Genomic DNA, 21,329 nt, shown 5'->3' with positions numbered 1-21,329 from the left:
ATTTCTCTACATGTTTTCTGGTTCTTGATTTTGTCATAGTTAATTTAACTTACAGGTGCACAAGCTGTAATTAGAGTAATGTTTTGCAAAATATATGTGAAATATATGACTTGGGATAGGTTATTTATTTTTTGGGGACATTTATGCAAATTATGAGTGGTTGGGAACACAGTAGGCCAATAGCCTAGCAAATTTCCAGTTGAAATGAAATAACTACGATTTTTTTTGATATTATGGAGTAAAACTTACTTTCATAACATTTTTTCTTCTTAACAGCTCTAATTCTAGACTTACAGCCTGCCTAATATAGCCTATAGCCTAACCCATGTTATATATAGGCTACAAATTGAGATAAGAGTTTGACAAAATTACCAATTAGAAAATTCATTGCATATACTTTTCTTAAAATTGAGATAACAGTTTGTGAAAATAGTGGTATGAAAATTCATGACATACAGTCTACAATTCAGTGTAGCCTATTGCCTACATTTGCATATTAAAAGAAGATGCAAGTAAAGTTCATTTCGGACACAAATAAATATTGTATTTAAAATAGAATTCTGATTCTAAAAATAGTTTACATCTATCTCTTAGCTATTTCATTAGTGAGTTAGCCTAATTGAAACATTTACCCTAATAATGTATTCCATTCAGAGAAGCTATATACCTCAAACTAGCAGTGTCTTAGAAAAGATTATTACAAAAATCAAAAAGTTTAAGGCCACTTATTCCACAATGAACACCCTTTACTAAATTTAGTTGGAAAATTCAAATTGTCAGTCAAACAAACCTTTAAGGTAAAAACTTATCTTTTGTTTCTTCTACCAAAATCAACGGCCAAGTAGTTTCATTAAAATTGTTCTTAGATGTCAATAATAGCTCAAACACGCTTACATCACATCACAGCTCTGATAAATTGAGTTGGAAAATTCAAACTGTGATTACACTGAAATTTTTGAAAACAATTTTAGTCGTTCATGAAAAGACATTACATCACTAAAGTACTGGTAGCCAGGCACTATTTCAAAATTTTAAGGAATAATGTGATCACCGATCAGGGATGCCGAATCACGAAAATGCAGGTTTAGGGGGGGGGGGGGGGGTAAAAAATAAGAGATGTAAAAAAAATGGAAATCTAAGCAGTAATATTTGTATTTTTCAAATGTTTTATTGAAAATCTTGAAAAGGTTGCTTTTCAAAATCTTGTGGTAGGGGAGAGTATCCGACCCACTAAGGAGATTTTGTGATTCATCCAGAAAAATGTAAGCTACTCAATTGTCAATTCTTAATATGAAAGTATTTATTATTGGGAAACATAACCTGAATCAAGTTGGTTACCAGTAGTAAAGTACTCCCCCCCCCCCCCGGCACAAATAATAAAGGAATAGACCAAAAATATACGTCACAACTAAAAAGGATTAGACAACAAGTCCTAAAAACTCATTCAATTTTCATCTGACGGCTCAATAAGGCTTAGAAAATATGGCTATTGAGACGTACCCCTTCAAAAATATTAGTTCTCCCCCCCTCGAACAAAAAGACCTAATACCGCTCCTTAATAATACATCACTGTATTATGAAGCAAGTCATTTCAGTTAAATAAAGCATTAAAATAAACATTTTGGCGCAATAAGAAAGAAGATGTCACCATGCAGCACCCTTACGGTTTTAACCCACGTTTTCACTAGAAAAATCTTTCAGATAATTTAATCCTTTGTCCTGAATACTTCCAGCGTAAAATTTTCTACATATGTAAAATTGTGCATCCAAAGAGAAAGAAAGATAAATAAAAAGAATTCTTCAGATTAATTCAGGGAAAGATTTCACACAAAATTTCCAACCCGCTAAAACATTTCTCCTTGGTAAACCCCTCTACACTACAGAAAACTTCCCGCAAAAAATTTCCACATGTTTCCCAGCAATAAATACTATTTGTAAACAATGGAGGGATTGCAAAAAATATAGCTTGTTCTTTAGGGGCTGTGAGGGGGGATTACGTCATCCCTAGAGGTATATTAATTGAACCTTTAAATTGTGATGAGCTAAATGGAGCCCCCTCCTGATTTTCTAAGAGACTTGGTTCGAAACGTTCATCCATGAGGGACACAAAAGAACCAACAATAAACAACACAAATCCTTGATGTTAAATAACCCCGAAGACCCCTGTGCCTTTCCATCATAAAAACAAAAAAAGACCCAGAGGATGGTGGAATTGATAAACAATCTCTATTGATTTCAAGGAATATTAATTATTGACGCCGTTATTGTGAAAGTAAAGAGCAACATTAAACCCCAAAACAAGCAGAGGTTATCCCCAATAGGAGAGGGGCTGCCCCTCCTTCATCCCCAGCCTCCCCCTCATGGTCGTAAAATTTTGAAAAATACTCATTCGATCGGAAACTGAGAACCCTAGCACTTTTTTATAGTATCGAGTGATTGGAGACCAACCAGCCCTTGTCCTAGAAAAAAAATTTTTAATATCTGGTCCTTGTAGATATCTAGAAAGTGATAACACATCCATGATCTTTATTTGTTAAAAGAAAAACACGATTCCAAACAATTGTAGATGAGAGCTAAACCTCTACAATATGATTTTCTGATTAATTTGTAGTTTGGTAGGGGGCAGATGCCTCAGAGGATGAATTTTAAGGCCAAAACATCCAAACTCTCATTGAGTCATCATATAAATACACCAATAGTTCTAAGGGGGGGGGAAGGTGGAGGTAGAAATAGATATATATTCCCTCTTTATTCTTGGGAATATTTCTGGACAACACTGTTGTTATCAAAAAGTAAAAAGCAACATTAAATCCCAAATTGAGCACAATTTACTCCGTATATGAGTGAGGATCCCCGTTCCTCCTTTCTAATCTCCCCCTCTTGGCCATAGAGCCTTTTGAATGTGCTAATTCTATCGTCAATTAAGAGTTCTAGTCCTTTTTTTAAGTCGAAAGTGAATTGAAACCAACCAGCCCCTGTCCTAGAACTGTTTTTGATATCTGGTCCTTTTGTTACCTCATAGGTAGGACATCTGATCGAGATTTTTAGGCACATATTTTCTTCTTTCTCTAGGACTGCTAAATTTTGCGTGCATGGGAATTACCAGGGGGGATTTTCAGGGATTGAGGCCCGCTTCCCAGCCAGTTCAAGTAAATTTTGGGCGGGGGGGGGGGGGGTGCAGTAATTTTTCTGACAGGTTTTTAAAGGCCATACAAAAAAAATATAATTTTTATAATCTGCAATGGCAATCAACCTCTCCTCCCTTATAAATCACTCTTGCCTCTTACTGTCAAAAATAAAGTCTCATTTAATCCCTCTCGAATTGCTATAATTGGCACCTCAGGCCTTCGGCTCTCGCACCCTTATTATTATTACATCAGATTTCCATTTTTTTAATTTCGTAGCCACCCTCGCAAACTGTCCTTCAGGGCTCGCAGACGGTGCAACCTACAGTCGTGGTTTTGACGGACAAAATGACAAACCCGATTAGTTTCAAATTGACAAATAGATACCAACATTAAAAAAATAGAACAAAGCAATTTATGTATAAACTCTAACAATTTATTGTTGCAACATATTAGGAGTTTTAACAAATTCATCTAAATAGTTCATCTAAATATTCAAAAATTAATTTAAATTCATCTAAATATACATTAATACATAAAATCCGCTCATTCAGCTCCAAAAAAGAAAATTAAAGGACACAAAATAACCAATTTGTCAACCACAGCAACTTTTCTTTTGAGGTACATCATCTTCAACTACTACCACTGACCTACGGCTACTGGCTCGACTCACACCATTTCGACAGAGCGAATTTGAAGCTTTTTCGTCGGCCTTCTCTATCATTCGTTTTGTAATGTTGAAAAAGAGTTCATCAATGCCTTTGTTGATTTTTGCTGATGTGCTTACATGATGAGCTCCAACCGTATCAGCATAGCTAAAATAAAAGTCACTGTAATTCTTATTAAGCAAGAAGACATAAAATCTTACCCTAGAAAAAAGAAGGAGCATTTACATTCTTTTCCAATTATATTATCAGAATACACTCATGGATGCCAATGAGGGAGAGGGCAATCGATCCTCCAAGATTTTTGAAAAAAATTGTTTGGTATCTTCATAAAAACAATCCGTTAGCCAACCCACCACCAAAATTTTGACGAATTGGTACCCTTGAATACACTCTCCTCAGACTAACAGCTACAATTCAAAACATTGTCCTTTTTAACAGTTCTAAGATCAAATACCATATTGGCCAGACATAATAATAATCAGAATAAAAATAAAATTAATGATCATGATAACAATACTGAAAATTTGAAACAAAACAATCCTTGAAAACAGGCAAGAGGTATTTTAACCATAGTTATTTTAATAAAGCGATTGATACGACCATCTTCCCTTTTTCCTTGATCTGAACAGACCTTGCGCGATAGAAACTTTTAATAATAAAAAAAAACCTGGAAAAAAGGTAACAACATATAGAGCTTTTGACAAGGAATTATTCTCAGAAAAAAAAGGTTTTAAAGAAATGTGAAAACAGAAAAAAACCTAGGAAGCAGAAATGAACAATGACAAGAAAAGAACACAAGGATAATACAATCTTAAATGAAAGAAGTCAGAACAGCCTCCATAGAAATGAGGAATAAGAAAATCCAGGGCTTGAAAAAAAACAACAAATTAAACGAAAAACAAAAGGCTCACCCTCTCAGCCAAATGTAAAATAGTAAATGGATTAAAGAGCCAGATTATCAATAAATTGCAATATATTAATAATTTCCCCCATACCTCTGTGATAATGATGAAAGTATACATTATTACGTTTCATTTTGAAACAGTACAATAAGTAGATATGTTATTATTCTTTAGTGTCTTGGAATTTTTTTCCCATTGGAAACCTTGATATCCGTGAACTTTGCTAGCTTTGTATGGATTCTGAATTTCTTCAGAAACAGGTATAAAAAACAAGGTACATCATCATGAATAAAATCCGCACTAAAGTGATTAAAGCCGAAGGCAAATGGGCCTCTAAATCAATAGGGCAAGCCAAAAGTTAAATAATAATAATAGTCTAGTACATAAGAAGAAACAAATATCTAACCTTTCACAAGTTGCCAAGTTTATAGCTCGTTCACTTTCGAGGTCAATTTTATTTCCAGCAATTAATATACATACTTCCTCTCCAAGCATCTTCCGCAATTCTTTTATCCAGTTTTGAACCTAAAAAGACAGAAATGAAGGGGAAAAGCACGAAATTTCATATAAATGATATTTTTTTAAAAGAGAGAGAGAGAGAGAGAGAGAGAGAGAGAGAGAGAGAGAGAGAGAGAGAGAGAGACCCTAGTATACAACATACCCCTTATTCCATTGACAAATCTTCTGCTATCTTTCCTATCTTCTAATGTCACCTACCTGTTAAGTTTTCGGTTACACCCTCTACTTTGACGTTTTCGAAATTTCAAATTTCATAGAAACAATATTGAAAAAAGACAAAAGCAGAAGAATGATTATCTTCAAAATTGTCAATAAAAAAAGAAAATTTGGCAAGTTCGACTTGAGGTACATCTTGAATTTGACATAAACCACTTCTAGTACTCCATTTAACAAAATAGTCTCTTGAGATACCTAGCAGCAGCAACATCATAATAGAACCCCCGGCCAAAAATACTCTCTCAGCTAAGTAAGAGTTCAATCTACACGGACAAAAAAAAAAAAAAAAAAAAAAAAAAAAAAAAAAAAAAAAAAAAAAAAAAAACCACCGAGGTGCCACTTAGGTGATGCAAGAACTCAATTTGGGAGGATTAAGTACTCGGGCTTTCGCTTGAGTAGCGATATTTCTGAACTAATCTGCAATTTGGTTTACTAACTTAATATTTTCGCTAATTAGTGTTTGTTAACTGCACTAAACCATAAACTTCTTATGTCATTAAATACATATGCGAGCTTTAAGAAAATACCATGAATTTTAAAACATACGCTCCTTCTTATTATATTATGCGTCATTCAGTCCGAAACATCGATTACTTCCACTTCGCTATACGTACCCTTTTGAAGGACTCCTTATCAGTGATATCATAAACGAGGATGGCTCCCTGAGAATCTCTATAATAAATAGGACCAAGGGCATGGTATCTTTCTTGTCCTGCTGTATCCCATATTGCAAGATTTGCCACCTTTCCCGGTAAGTTTATCTTCTTTGTCAAAAATGAGGCCTGAAAAGTTAAAAAACAAACATTAGATTTTAGCTATAGTAAAAACAATAATATCTCAAGAGTTTTCAAAGAAGACTGCTTGCAGAAGCCCTCGATCGGTTTTTGTCGTAGGGCTAAGCCAAAGAACACTTCAAGCAAAAAAAAAAAAAAAAACGTAAAAAAAGAGAAAAATACGAAAAAACACTACAAGATATACGTGAGCTTTACACTTCCCTCCTTCTCTCACAAAGTTGAAACTTGTTAGAAAATTAGAAAATGTGTTTATTTTAAAATCCCTCTCAGCAATTCACCAGCCCAAATCCTTATTACTTATGCTGTTTTTTCATGCAATTTACGCAAAAATCTTTGTGACTTATGACAGGAATATACAGAGTCAAAAGTAAGTCAAGTACAGTCAATATACACAGTCAAGAAACAAAAAGTATACTGACTTGTAGGTGAGATTTCACCAAATGACAAAGTGCTTCTCACCTCTGGCCTTAGATTTCCATTGAAAGTAAGGAGCACGAGTGATCCAGGCTTAAAAGCAAGCAACTATTAAACAACTCAAGCTAAACTTTACACTGACGAAATTAAGAAATTGTTCAAAGAGGATAATTTCTATCATCAACAATTTTAGTAGGAAGTTCAAAAGAATTCGTATACTATTTAAAAATCGACACAACTTAAACGAAGACTAGTATGTGGCATACAATAGCAATATAGTATACCAAAAGAAAATACTTTACGGGAATGGAAATTTTTTTTATAGCTCGTAATGACGATGAGAGCAGTAGACCAAATAGAGAGCAATGTTTGTGTCATATCCAGCAAAGCTAAAAAGCTGCATCCTGAAAAATGTTGAAGGTAAAAATTATACAAACTTTTCCTTTAAAAAAAATAAAAGAATTAGGTACAACTAAACCCAATGTGTATGGCAAAGATGACAGAATTATACAAAAAAAGACGCAAGATAGCAAAAGATGTAAATCACTTTTCAGAATTTAAAAAAAAACACAAAAATCGGGATATTTGAAAACACCATATATTTTTTTCCAATAATCTATGCCCGAACCATTCGACCACTTACATTTCCGTAAAAAAAAAAAAAAAAAAAAAAAAAAAAAAAAAAAAAAAAAAAAAAAGCTTTTCCCCTTATATTTTGCGCTATTTTCTTTCTGGCAATGATTCAATTGAACTGAAAATTCTAGAAAGTGGCTAACTTCGAAGAATACGAATCAATCGAAAAATCGAATCAATTCGAAGAAAAACTGAATCAATCCAAAAAATAGCATTGCGGATAATCTTTAAAGAAGGCAAGGTGTCATACTCTGCTCCTAATAAAGGGTTTGGAAACCCTTGAGCGAAAGAGGGTTTCATTGTGCCTCCGTTTTGCAAAAAATGCAATAACAAACCCTCGGACCGCAAGTATTTTCCCTAAGCGTCACTCCCCATTCAGATCACTCCCCATCCAGATTACGACCGCCTCCACCTGTTTCTGAGCCCATCACTATTTTATCCCCCATTCACTGCATTATTTCCAGAGATGAAAAAACTTTTGTACCCTTCATCACAGAAAAAATGAATAAAATATCCCACTAGTTTCTTCCTTTTGTTTCTCTTTTTTTATTGGCTGATGATACTGCCCTGGTTGTTGCACTTGTTTGCTTGTTTCCCCCCTTTTTTTCAGTTTCCCTTTTAATTTTTATATTTCATTCTCTTTTTTGTGTTTATTCACTTATTTTTTATTCACTTATTTATTCACTTTTAATTTATACATATAAATTTACATCTTATTCTTTTTTCTATTTATTTTCTTATTCCCCCCCTTCTCCTTTTTAATGTTCCTTTGAATTGTTTTTCTGACTTGCATTTGTTTAAGTTCAGTTTGACCAGTTTTTATCTTTTTAACTTTTTGATTGACTTACTACAGTTTTATTGACTCATAAATGATTATTCATTATGATTTTTCTTTTTTGTTGTTGTTTGTGGCATTTTTGCCAGTTTTAGTGCAACCATGTGAATTGTCGACTCCGGAGTGTGAATTTGGCCCTTTGTGGGTGCTAGATGTGGGCTTGTGTTTTGAAATAAATATCTTATCTTATCTAATTTGATATGAATTGTGTAAGATGCCCTAATGCTTTGTATAGTTCCACATAAATATGCCAGACTGTAATGACTATCTCTTCATACCCAAATGACAATTTTGCTTAAAATTATTTAAAGATGGAGGAATTTCAGCTCTTCATTTGTATTTGATTTGATAATTGATTGCATTACAATTATTCAGCTTATAGATAAGATTTATTGCAAAAAGTCTGCGGGCCATAGCAACACAAAACACAGTCTAAAAACAGACCTTGAGGAACAAAATACAGCTTTAAATAATACAAACCAAAAACACGATAAACTCCTAGAAACCATAAAAAGCTATCCCCTCAAAAATGATTCCCCATGTTTAATCCCTAAACAGTAGTGAGGGGTCAATCTATTTCATGGCACCCCACCCCCTTCGAACCCCGGTCCCGAAAACTTTTTTAAAGAAACTTCTTCAAGACGCAGGTGTTATTAATTTTCTTCGAAATGCAGGTGCATGTTCTGTAATATGGTTTGTTACTTTTTGGTTATTACCTAACAGGGGTTTATTTATTTATTTCAGAATGTCTTTGGTTGTTACGTAATTGAGTTTGTTTACTTTTGATTGTTACGTGATAGGACTTGTTTATTTTTGGTTGTTGCATAACAGAGCTTATTTACTTTTGATTGTTACATAACAGGGACTGTTCACGATTGTTAAGAGTCCGTTAGCTAATCGATGAAGTCTTGGTTGTAAAAAATTGATAGTGGTCCAAAATTTACCGGTGAAGATGACGCAATCTTACGTGACTAATTACGTGACTCCGACAAAAACTAGTTTTGAAGGTCACGGACGCGTGACTATTTAGATTTCGTCAGTAATGAAAAAGAGTTCGGTGTGTCAAAATCTAGGAAAATATTCTTTAGTAATGGATGCTTTTACTCTATTGGATATTGAAGGCACTAGCAGTGGCGAATTGAAACCTAGAGTGCCTAACGTAGCAGTAAATACGAGGGGTTACCGACTAACCCTAGAATGGAACGAGATGTTAACACGATATGTAATGTCATTAAGCAAATCCAAGCCGGAAGAACAGTTAAGCTTCGCAGCAAAAGTGAATATAATGCATATTCACAGATTACAAGACGGATTAAACGCAATCTATATATATAAAAATAAGTTGTTTGTGTGTTGACAGACGTCATGCATATTTATTGACTGACGTCATTATAAGGATTGAGCATTATGCCGTCATGAAGTTGTTTGTCGACTAACATCATGCTTGTCGACTGACGAAAATACAGACCGGTACACCGGGACACAAATGACGACCGGGACACAGGGAATATAAATGACGACCGGGACACTCAAAGAGAAATTATAGACTGGGACACCGGGACACAAATAACGACCGGGACACAGGGAATATAAATGACGACGGGGACAAAGGGACACAACTACAACGGGGACGCCAGGGGGCACAGGGGGGATATATATATATATGACGACCGGGACATAGGGAATGTTCAATTAGCAATCACCATCAACAAAGCTCAAGGGCAATCATTAGAGTAATGAGGTATAGATCTGAATGTGTATTGTTTTTCTCATGGACAACCGGGACACAAATGACGACCGGGACACAGGGGATATAAATGACGACCAGGACACAGGGACTGTTTTTCTGAATACGGATTGTTTTTCCCATGGACAACCGGGACACAGGGAATATAAATGACGACCAGGACACAGGGACTGTTTTTCTGAATACGGATTGTTTTTCCCATGGACAACCGGGACACAGGGAATATAAATGACGACCGGGACACTCAAAGAGAAATTATAGACCGGGACACCGGGACACAAATGACGACCGGGACACAGGGAATATAAATGACGACCGGGACACAGGGACACAACTACAACGGGGACGCCGGGACACAGGGGGATATATAGACGACGACGGGGACACAGGGAATGTTCGATTAGCAATCACCATCAACAAAGCTCAAGGGCAATCATTAGAAAAATGAGGTATAGATCTGAATACGGATTGTTTTTCCCATGGACAATTATATGTTGCATGTTCAAGAGTCGGTAAACCTGACAATCTATTTTATATATATATATATATATATATATATATATATATATATATATATATATATATATATATATACTAGCTGTTGGGGTGGCGCTTCGCGCCACCCCAACACCTAGTTGGTGGGGGCGCTTCGCGCCCCCCCAAGCCCCCCCGCGCGCGTAAGTCGTTACGCGCCATATTAGTTACGCGCCATTGTAGTTGTGTCCCTATGTCCCACCTGTGAATATAGATATATATATATATATATATATATATATATATATATATATATATATATATATATATATATATATATATATATATATATATATATATATATATATATATATATATATATATATATATATATATATATATATATATATATATATGTTTTTAACTACGTAAAACTTGCGAATATACAACATTCTTTGCTGTCCCATTGTCTGTGCATATAAATAGATTGTTTACCGATTCTTGAAAATGCAACATATAATGGTCCATGGGAAAACAATCCGTATTCAGATCTATACCTCATGATTCTAATGATTGCCCTTGAGCTTTGTTGATGGTGATTGCTAATCTACCATTCCCTGTGTCGCCATCGTCATTTATATATCCCCTTGTGCCCCCCGGCATCCCCTTTGTAGTTTTGTCCCTGTGTCCAGGTCGTCATTTGTGTCCCGGTGTCCCAGTCTGTGATTTCTCTTTGAGTGTCCCGGGCGTCATTTATATTCCATGTGTCCCGGTGTCTCGGTCGTCATTTATATCCCCCTGTGCCCCCCGGCGTCCCCGTTGTAGTTGTGTCCCTGTGTCCCGGTCGTCATTTATATTCCCTGTGTCCCGGTCGTCATTTGTATCCCGGTGTCCCGGTCTGTATATACATTCGTTTTTTAGTTTTGTTTTTCTCCTTTATTTTTTTCCTTTTTTATTTTTTTTCTTTTTTAGTTTATTTAGATTTTTAGATTTTTTAGTTTTTTTATTAGTTTTTCTTTTTTTTTCTTTTTAGTTTTTTTGTAGTTTTTACCTTTTTTTTAGTTTTTTTAGTTTTTTTTACTTATATCCTGGTCGTCATTTATACTCCCTGTGTCCCGGTCGTCATTTGTGTCCCGGTGCTTTGTTGATTGCTAATCGAACATTCCTTTTGTCCCGGTCGCTTTCTCTTTGAGTGTCGTCATTCATATTCCCTATGTGCCGGTGTCCCGGTCGTCATTTGTGTCCCGATGTCCCGGTCTGTAATTTCGTCAGTTGAAAACTTATGATGAAATAAATTTTTAATTTTTTCCCTTTTTTTGTTTTTAGTTTTTTTTTGAAGTTTTTATCTTTTTAGTTTTTTTATTTTTATTTATATTTTTTTAGTTTTCTTTTTCTCCTTTATTTTTCAGTTTTTTCCTCTTTTTTTATTAGTTTTTAGTTTATTTTATGGTTTTTTCCTTTTTTTAGTTGTTTTTTTAGTTTTTTATCTTTTTTTAGTTTTTTTTAGTTTTTAAGCTTTTTTTATTTTGTTTTCTTTTTTTTTTGTAGTTTTTACCTTCTTTAGATTTTTGCTTCTTTTATTTTTTTAGCTTTTTTAGTTTTTTTTTTCGTTTTTTCTTTTTAGTTTTTTGTAGTTTTTATCTTTTTTATTTTTTTGTATTTTTATTCTTCATTTATTTCTATAATTCATTCTATAATTCATTCATTCTATATTTATTCTTTTATTTTTCAGTCTTTTCCTTTTTTTAGTTTTTTTCTTTTTTAGTTTTTAGTTTTTTTTTTAGTTTTTTACCTTTTTTTAGTTTTTTTAGTTTTTTTAGTTTTTTAGATTTTTTAGTTTTTTTATTAGTTTTTAGTTTTTTTGTAGTTTTTGCCCTTTTTTAGTTTCTTCAGTTTTTTTTAGTTTTTAGTTTTTTACCTTTTTTTATTTTTTTTTAGTTTTTTAGCTTTTTTAGTTTTTTTTTTCTTTTTAGTTTTTTTTGTAGTTTTTACCTTTTTTAGTTTTTTTTCTTATTTTGTATTAGTGTGAAATAATTCAGACGTCATATGCGGACAAACATGACGTCACCTGATCCACACATCCACAGACAGACAACTTATTTTTATATATATAGATATATATACTCACAGGTGGGGCACAGGGACACAACTACAATGGCACGTAACGATTAAGGCGCGTAACGACTTACGCGCGCGGGGGGGCTTGGGGGCGCGAAGCTAGTAAGCTGGTAATCTATATATATATAAAAAAGTTGTTTGTGTACTGACGTCATGTTTGTCGATTGTCGACTGACGTCATGTTTGACGTCATTATAAGGATTGAGCATTATGCCGTCATGAAGTTGTTTGTCGGCTGACGCCATGTTTGTCGAATGTATATGACGTCATTATAAGTATATAAGAAGGCCTTTCAAAGAGAAATCTATATATATAGATCTTAGAATGACGGAAGAAACAGCAAAGGAAGCTGCTCAAAGAGTTAATTCAAAGAAAAATTTTAGTATAAATCCTACAATGGCAGAAGAAAAAGCCGAGGAAGCTGCTCAAAGAGTTTATGCCAAAAGGCTTGTGGATAATAGAGAAAGTAGGAAAAGAAAGCGTGCCGAGGAATCACAACAACAGCGTGAAAACAGGCTTGCGGCTAATAGAGAAAGTATGAAAAGTAAGTGTACCGAGGAATCACAACAACAGCGTGAAAACAGGCTTGCGTCTCAAAGAGAAATCACCAAAAGAAAGCGTGCCGAGGAATCACAAGAGCAACCTTAAAATTCTCGCCTGGCATTCAGGTACAGCCCAGTCGATGATTATAGCTTGAGTGAAAGTGTTCAAATCGGGACTCTGTCTAAAATGTCCCTATTGCAAAGCCTTGAAATTTAATGGTGAAACAATGGGAATGTGTTGGGCCTCAGGAAAAGTTAAACTGGCTGCACCACCAGAGCCATTGAAGACTTTATGACGTTACAGACTGGGACACCGGGACAAAAATGACGACCGGGACACCAGGAAACAAGGAATATAAATGACGACCGGGACACTCAAAGAAAAATTACAGACCGGGACACCGGGACACAAATGACGACCGGGACACCAAGAAACAAGGAATATAAATGACGACCGGGACACTCAAAGAGAAATTACGGACCGAGACACTGGGACACAAGTGACGACCGGGACACAGGGAATGTTCGATTAGCAATCACCATCAACAAAGCTCAAGGGCAATAATTAGAATAATGAAGTATAGATCTGAATACGGATTGTTTTTCCCATGGATTATATGTTGCATGTTCAAGAGTTGGTAAACCTGACAATCTATTTATATGCACAGACAATGGGACAGCGAAGAATGTTGTATATTTGAAAGTTTTACGTAGTTAAAAAAACACAGACACACACACACACATATATATATATATATATATATATATATATATATATATATACATATATATATATATATATATATATATATATATATATATATATATATATATATATATATATATGGGGTGGAGCTTCGCGCCACCCCAACACCTAGCTGGTGGGGGCGCTTCGCGCCCCCCAAGCCCCCCCCTCCGCGCGCTTAAGTCGTTACGCGCCATTGTAGTTGTGTCCCTATGTCCCACCTGTGAATATATATATATATATATATATATATATATATATATATATATATATATATATATATATATATATATATATATATATATATATATATATATATATATATATATATATATATATATATATATATATATATATATATATATATATATATATATATATATATATATATATATATATATTTTTAACTACGTAAAACTTGCGAATATACAACATTCTTTGCTGTCCCATTGTCTGTGCATATAAATAGATTGTCAGGTTTACCGACTCTTGAACATGCAACATATAATGGTCCATGGGAAAGCAATCCGTATTCAGATCTATACCTCATGATTCTAATGATTGCCCTTGAGCTTTGTTGATGGTGATTGCTAATCGACCATTCCCTGTGTCGCCGTCGTCATTTATATATTCCCCTGTGCCCCCCGGCGTCCCCTGTTGTAGTTGTGTCCCCGTGTCCCGGTCGTTATTTATATTCCCTGTGTCCCGGTCGTCATTTGTGTCCCGGTGCCCCAGTCTGTGATTTCTCTTTGAGTGTCCCGGGCGTCATTTATATTCCTTGTGTCCCGGTGTCCCGGTCGTCATTTGTGTCCCGGTGTCCCGGTCTGTATATACATTCGTTTTTGAATTGGTCTTTTTTTTTAGTTTTTTACCTTTTTTTAGTTTTTTTTAGTTATACCTCATGATTCTAATGATTGCCCTTGAGCTTTGTTGATGGTGATTGCTAATCGAACATTCCCTGTGTCCCCGTCGTCATTTATATATCCCCCTGTGCCCCCCGGCGTCCCCGTTGTAGTTGTGTCCCTGTGTCCCGGTCGTCATTGAGCTGCACAATTCAAGGAATATCGAGGGGTTTTGTTCAAATAAATGGAAAGACACCTTGTACATGCAAGTTTTCAAAAGGACCTATGAGCAGAATCTCAAGAGTGGTAGACACTAAGCTATTAATTTGAAACTTTAAACTGCTGAGAGCGATATTGAACTAACGAAACGGCATTATGCACGTGCTATGACTAATACTACTGCTACTACTGCTGTTAAAACTAAAGCTTATGGTATTAAGGTGAAAATTTCAGTTAATGTTGAAGAAGAAAGTGAACTGCATCAAAGCATACAATGTGTATACACGTTATAGAAAGAGCGTATCAGCAAATATCTCCAGCACAGCCTAGGGTATTAAGCTGAAATTTTCAGGGCAGGTTTAGGGGAATTTTGAACTAAGCAAAAGGCACTATGTATATATTGCTACTACTATTACCACTGCTAAAACCACTAAGGTTATAATCAATATTTCAATAAGAAGCAAGATCTCAGGAAGAGATTAGAGTATTAGCAAAAATTAAAACTTTCAGGGCATCGTGTGGGGATGAACTAACCAAAAGGCAATTTGCATGATAATACTACTATGGCAACTACTTCTATTAAGGCCATGAGGGTGAAACATCTACTGTTGCTACTACTATCACTAATACTGCCACTTCTAAGGTTATTAAATTGTAACTTTCAGGGAATACTGAAGCAGCTTCTGAAAGAAATCAAAACGCACGATGTGCATACAGATTGTCAAAAAGGCATATCAAGAATGTCATTGGAACGGCTAAGGGATATGAGTTGAAACTTCCAGGGCATGTTAAGGAGATGCTGAACTAGCCAAAAGCCATCAAGTACATACTGCTAATGCTACTACTGCTACTATCACTACTAAGGTTAAGATCATAGTCATTATCTCAGTACTCAATAATAATCAGTATTTCAGCAATAGCTTAAAGTATTAGAGTAAGTTTAAACTTCCATGGCATGTTGAGGAGGATGTTGAACTAGCTAAAAGTCACTATACATACACTACTACTACTACTGCTACTTCTAAGGCTATTATAGAGAAACTTTCATTGAATGTTGAATTAAATAAAAAAAAAAAGATTCGTATACTTGTCAAAATTCGTATCAGCATTGTCTCAGGAACAAATTAGAGTCTTAAGTTGAAACTTTTAGGAAATGTTTAGGGGGATGTTTGAGTAATCAAAGCACCCTATGTACAAACAGCTATTATTATTTCTACTGCTGCTACTAAGGCTAAAGTTATAAGACTGAAAGTTTCAGAGAATGTTGAACTAACCAAAAGACGCAATGCGCATACAACTTCGACTTCAACTAATACAGCTACTACTACATCTATTGCTTGGGATATTAAGGTGAAGGTTTAAGGGAATATTAAGGGAAGGGGGGATCAAACTAAAGCCAAATACACTATATACATGAAGGTTATCAAAATGGCATATAAACAATATCCCAGAAACGGCTTAGGGCATCAAGTTGAAACTTTAAGGGACATTGACACAGTTTTTGTGACTGCGATTGCAATAACTTACAACTGCTATTGCAATTCATTTTGATTGAAACTACTTGTGGCAGTGACAAGCACCCTATGCCTAAGAAAATTAAACCTATGCTTTTGGGGAATTTTGAGAGGGAGGGTCGAATGCAATTGCGCTTTGCTGGAAATAATCTTATTTCAAGCCATCAGTTTTTGTTTGTATAACATCTAAAAGACAAGAGCTAAGAGCTCATATGAAACTTGTGATGAGGTCAGAAGAGCCAAGAGCTCATATGGCATGAGCTCTAGCAAAATTCTAAGAATCAATAGATTGATTTAAAAGGAAGATCAGAGGCCTCGTGCTGGTCAGAGTATAAAATAAGAGCTCTGTGACACGAGGTTCTTCTAAATATTAAATTTCATTAATATCCGATCACCCATTCGTAAGTTAAAAATACCTCATTTTTTTAATTTTTCCTCTCCCTTCAGCCCCCCAGATGGTCGAATTGGGGAAACGACTTTATCAAGTTAATTTGTGCAGGTCTCTCACATGCCTACCAAATTTCATCATCCTAGCATGTCCAGAAGCACCAAACTCGCCAAAGCACTCGACCCCCCTAGCTCCACAAAAGAGAGCGGATCCAATCCGGTTAAATCAGTCACGTATTTATGACATTTGCTTATCCTACCCACCAAGTTTCATCCCAGTCTCTCCAATCTAAGCGTTTTCAAAGATTTCCGGTTCTCCCCCCCCCAAATCCCCACAATGTCACCAGATCTGGTCGGAATATAAAATAAGCGCTCTGAGACATGGGTTCCTTCTGAATTTCAAATTTCATTAAGATCTGGTCACCCGTTCTTAAGTTATCAATACCTCAATTTTCTAATTTTCCGAATCAACACCCCCCAACTTCCCCAAAGAGAGTGGATTCACGTATCACGTATCATGTATCTAGGACTTGTGCTTATTCTTCTCACCAAGTTTCATACCCATCTCTCCACTCTAAGCGTTTTCCGAGATTTTCTGTTTCCCCCTCCAACTCCCACAATATCACCAGATACGGTTGGGATTTAAAATAAGAGCTCTGAGGCACGAGGTCCTTCTAAATATAAAATTTCCTTAAGATCTGATCATCCATTTGTAAGTTAAAAATACCTCATTTTTTTTTCAATTCTTCCTCTCCTTCCAGCCCCCCAGATGGCCAAATCGGGGAAACGACTGTTATCAAGTCAATTTGTGCAGGTCCCTGACATGCCTACCAATTTTCATTGTCCTAGCACGCTCAGAAGCAACAAACTTGCAAAAGCACTGGCAATCCCCCCATGACAACCCCAAAGAGAGTGGATCCATTCCAATTATGTCAATCACGTATCTAGAACTTGTGCTTATTCTTCCCATCAAGTTTCATCCTGATCTCTCCACTCTAACCATTTTCCAAGATTTCCAGTTTCCAAGATATCTGCCCACCCCCTCCAACCCCTATATCCCCAGATCTGATTCGAATTGAAAATGGAGCATCTGAGACATAAGATCTTTCTATACATCAGGTTTCATTAAGATCCGATCACCCATTTGTAAGATAAAGATACCTCAATTTTCACGTTTTCCAAGATTTCTGGTTCCCCCTCCAACTCCCCCTGATGTCACCGGATCTGTTACTTCCCCACCCCCAACTCCCCCAAAGAAAGCGGATCTGTTCTGGTTATGTCAGTCATGTATCTTGGACTTGCGCTTATTCTTCCCGCCAAGTTTCATCCTGATCTCTCCACTCTAAGCGTTTTCCAAGATTTCCAACCCCCCCCAACTCAGTGTCAGATCCCCCCCGAATGGATCTGACACTGGATCCATTCGGGATTTAAAACATGAGATCTGAGTTACGAGGTCCTTCTAAATATGAAATTCCACTCCAATCACTCCTTCATAAGTAAAAAATACATTATTTTTTCCTAGTTTTTCAGAATTGGCCCTCCCCCCAACTCTCCCAAAGAGAGCGGATCCGTTCCAGTTATGTCAATCACATATCTAGAACTTGTGCTTATTTTTCCCACCGAGTTTCATCCTGATCCCTCCACTCTAAGCATTTTTTATGATTTTAGGTTTCCCCCTCCAACTGCCCCAAATGTCACCAGATCAAGTCGAGATTTAAAATAAGAGCTCTGAGACACAATATACTTCTAAATATCAAAATTCATTAAGATCTGATCACCATTTGCAAGTTAAAAATACCTCATTTTTTCTAATTTTTCTGAATTAACCATCCCCCATTCCTCCCAGATGGTTGTATTGGAGAAACGAATATTTATAATTTAATCTGGTCTCTTCCCTGATACGCTTGCCAAATTACATCGTCCTAGCTTATCTGGAAGTGACTAAACTAGTAAAACTAGGACAGACATACCAACAGAGAGACCAACAGAATTTGCAATCACTATATGTCTATTGGTAAATACCAAGTGCAATAACAAGGAAAAAACATGTTAGCCAAAATTATTAGAATGATCTAGTAATTTAATTTTTGTTTTTATGGCACTTGGTATTCACCAAGTGAGATATAGCTATTGCAAATTCTTTTGGTCTGTCTGTCCTGGTTTTGCTAGTTTATGCACTTCCAGATAAGCTAGGACAATGAAATTTGGCAGCTCCACTCCCATTTTTGCAAAGACACTGAATATTAAGACAATACTTTTACAGGGCTTACCTGGATAGTGCTTTCATGTGCTTCACTGAACTTTCCATGGACATACTGCAACACAAGAGAGGTTTTCCCAACTGCTCCTTCTCCTAGTAAAACAACTTTAAAGTTGTACTTCTTCACATCTGTCATCACAGCTACTTCAATATATCCAAGAAACTAAAAACAATTTAAGAAACTGAAAATTAATTTATTTTTTTACCAGAAAAAAAACCCAACTCACTAAAATAGGGAGACAGAAATGAAGAAAATCAGAAATGTGAAAAGCTCACAATGGATAATGGGAGTACTACTGCTATAACTGTTAGTACAGCTACTAATCCTACTACTGCAACTTATATGTCTACTATTAGTACTTTGACTACTACTACAACTATGGCTAAGGGTATGAAGGTGAATACTTATGGGAATATTGAGGGGGAAGTTGAAAAAGAATAAAAAAAACATTGGTTTAAGCCAGTTGTAAAAAGGACATATAATAGTCATCATATGAACAGTTTGAAGTATGAAGTTGGAACTTGCAGCAGGCAATGTGGAAATAATTAAAAGGTAACCTAAGTAAAGAGCAAAGTGTGCACACTTTAAGATTTAATTAGCTTTCATTTACTTGTTTTTTCACCAAGATATTTTGTAGAGAAAGAGTTGTCATAGAAACTTTGGAAGGAGTTCTTACCAATAGAGCAAAGCATATTAGTCCATGAGCCCTATATGCAGCAGGGCGAGGTCTGTATTCTATATTTATTCAACAAAGAGTGATAAAACTAAAAATAAACCTGAAACAAGGGGAAAATTATATTGTGAGCCCTTAAAGGGGCTCAAACTAGCCAATAGAAACCAAGTTTAAAGAAAAAAATTAAAACTATTTCTGGATCAACTACAGATGGCAATTTTTCTCACTGTATATATATAAAATATACATATACATATATATATATATATATATATATATATATATATATATATATATATATATATATATATGGCAATTTTTCTTACGTATATATATATATATATATATATATATATATATATATATATATATATATATATATATATATATATACAAAGTCTAGGTCTATATTCTATATTTATTTAATGAACCTTGTTTGAGTTTTTTTCTGAGTTTTACTATTCTTTGTTGAATAAATATAGAATACAGACCTTGTCCTACTGTCCACAGAGCTCATGGACCAATATGCTTTACTTTATAGGTAATGTTACCTGTGTACAAGCCCACTTTAAGCATTTTTAGTTTTGTTGGAGGGGGTTTTAAAAAGCTAAAAAATGGATGCACTTCTCTAATAATGACACACAAAATAATATGTGATCATCAGAATCTTGCTATATGCAGTAATGTGCACCCTAGAGCACTTGGAACAAAACTAAACATTTACCCATTTACTAAATTGAGGAGGGATAAACCACATTTTTTATCACTGATATGTATTTAATCTTATAAACTCTGAAAATATCAGCATGGTAGACATTAAACGTTAACAATATCTTACAGTTACATATTAGTTCCAGGCTAGATTCATTGCTGGAAATTTCATTTGGTTAACTAAACTAATTTTCAATTTAGTACGAAGCCCCTTAAGCTACAATTATACCCAATTTATTATCTATCTGAAGATAAAGTTGAATCAAAACAATTTTACGAACAGAGATGGGTAATCAGAGTAGACTATATTAAACCCTTCGCATATTGTTGAAGTTTGAAATATTTTGCCTTTAAAAAGCAGTGTTGCCCAAAGTGCTACAAAAGATATGCCAGGTCTTTGAAAGCAAGGCCAAATAAACAAGACAGTGTTTTAACCCAAAAAACCAGAAAAGAACATAATAAGCAGGAAAGAAAGCCAGAGCTCTTTAAAAACAAGCGACAAATAAAACCGTAGGAAACGGTTATAGCAGGAAAGAAAGCCAGAGTTCTTTAAAAACAAGCGATAAATAAAACCGTAACTCCAAATCTAACACTATTCGACCTTGCTTGCCTACCCGTAGTTATGATTGGAAATTGAAACTTCTAGTGCCCTTTTTAAGTCAAAAGTGATCGGAGGGTAACTAACAGTCCCCCCCTCCCTTAGGCATTCCTCCCAAAATGTATCCAACAAAAATTTTGAGATAGCCATTGTAATCAAAAAAGTCTGAATGTGAAATAATTATAACTCAGGGGCTCGTGAATCCCTTGGCACCTGTGCCAAGGGTTTTACTTGTGCAAGTTGCCCATTGTTGATATATTGGATGATTTTTGTGAAGGGATTAGTCTAATTGAATTTGGAGGGGACTCATTCAATCGAAAATTTACAGTTCTAGTCGCTTTTTAAAGGTCCTTTTTAAGAGCAAAAAGTGACTGAAGGGTAATCACTTTTTC

The 21,329-nt window shown here is 35.2% G+C and overlaps 2 protein-coding genes across 5 annotated transcripts in view; both read right to left on the bottom strand.

Moving 5' to 3' along the window:
• The window catches only part of LOC136035303 (protein transport protein Sec16A-like), a 116,802-nt gene extending 115,961 nt beyond the window's left edge, over nt 1-841 (bottom strand). For 2 of the 4 annotated variants that reach the window (XM_065716997.1, XM_065716998.1), the window contains exon 1: nt 791-841. The gene's annotated coding sequence lies outside the window, so the exon portion shown is untranslated. The remainder of the gene's footprint in view (nt 1-790) is intronic. The other 2 variants (XM_065716999.1, XM_065717000.1) reach the window with 2 other exon arrangements.
• A 2,698-nt stretch (nt 842-3,539) lies between these two features.
• LOC136035302 (ras-related protein Rab-21-like) lies at nt 3,540-20,687 on the bottom strand. The gene is made up of 5 exons (XM_065716996.1): nt 20,621-20,687; nt 18,965-19,117; nt 6,045-6,212; nt 5,102-5,220; nt 3,540-3,940 (listed from the first exon to the last, which is right to left on the bottom strand). The coding sequence occupies exons 2-5, from the start codon at nt 19,088-19,090 to the stop codon at nt 3,721-3,723; spliced, it is 633 nt and encodes a 210-aa protein (XP_065573068.1). The 5' UTR covers nt 19,091-19,117; nt 20,621-20,687; the 3' UTR covers nt 3,540-3,720.
• Nucleotides 20,688-21,329: the final 642 nt, after the last annotated feature.

This window comes from Artemia franciscana, chromosome 14 (assembly GCF_032884065.1).
Source record: "Artemia franciscana chromosome 14, ASM3288406v1, whole genome shotgun sequence".
NCBI lineage: Eukaryota > Metazoa > Arthropoda > Branchiopoda > Anostraca > Artemiidae > Artemia > Artemia franciscana.
Note: the sequence above shows the minus strand (reverse complement) of the source record. Positions and strands in the feature narration are given on the sequence as shown.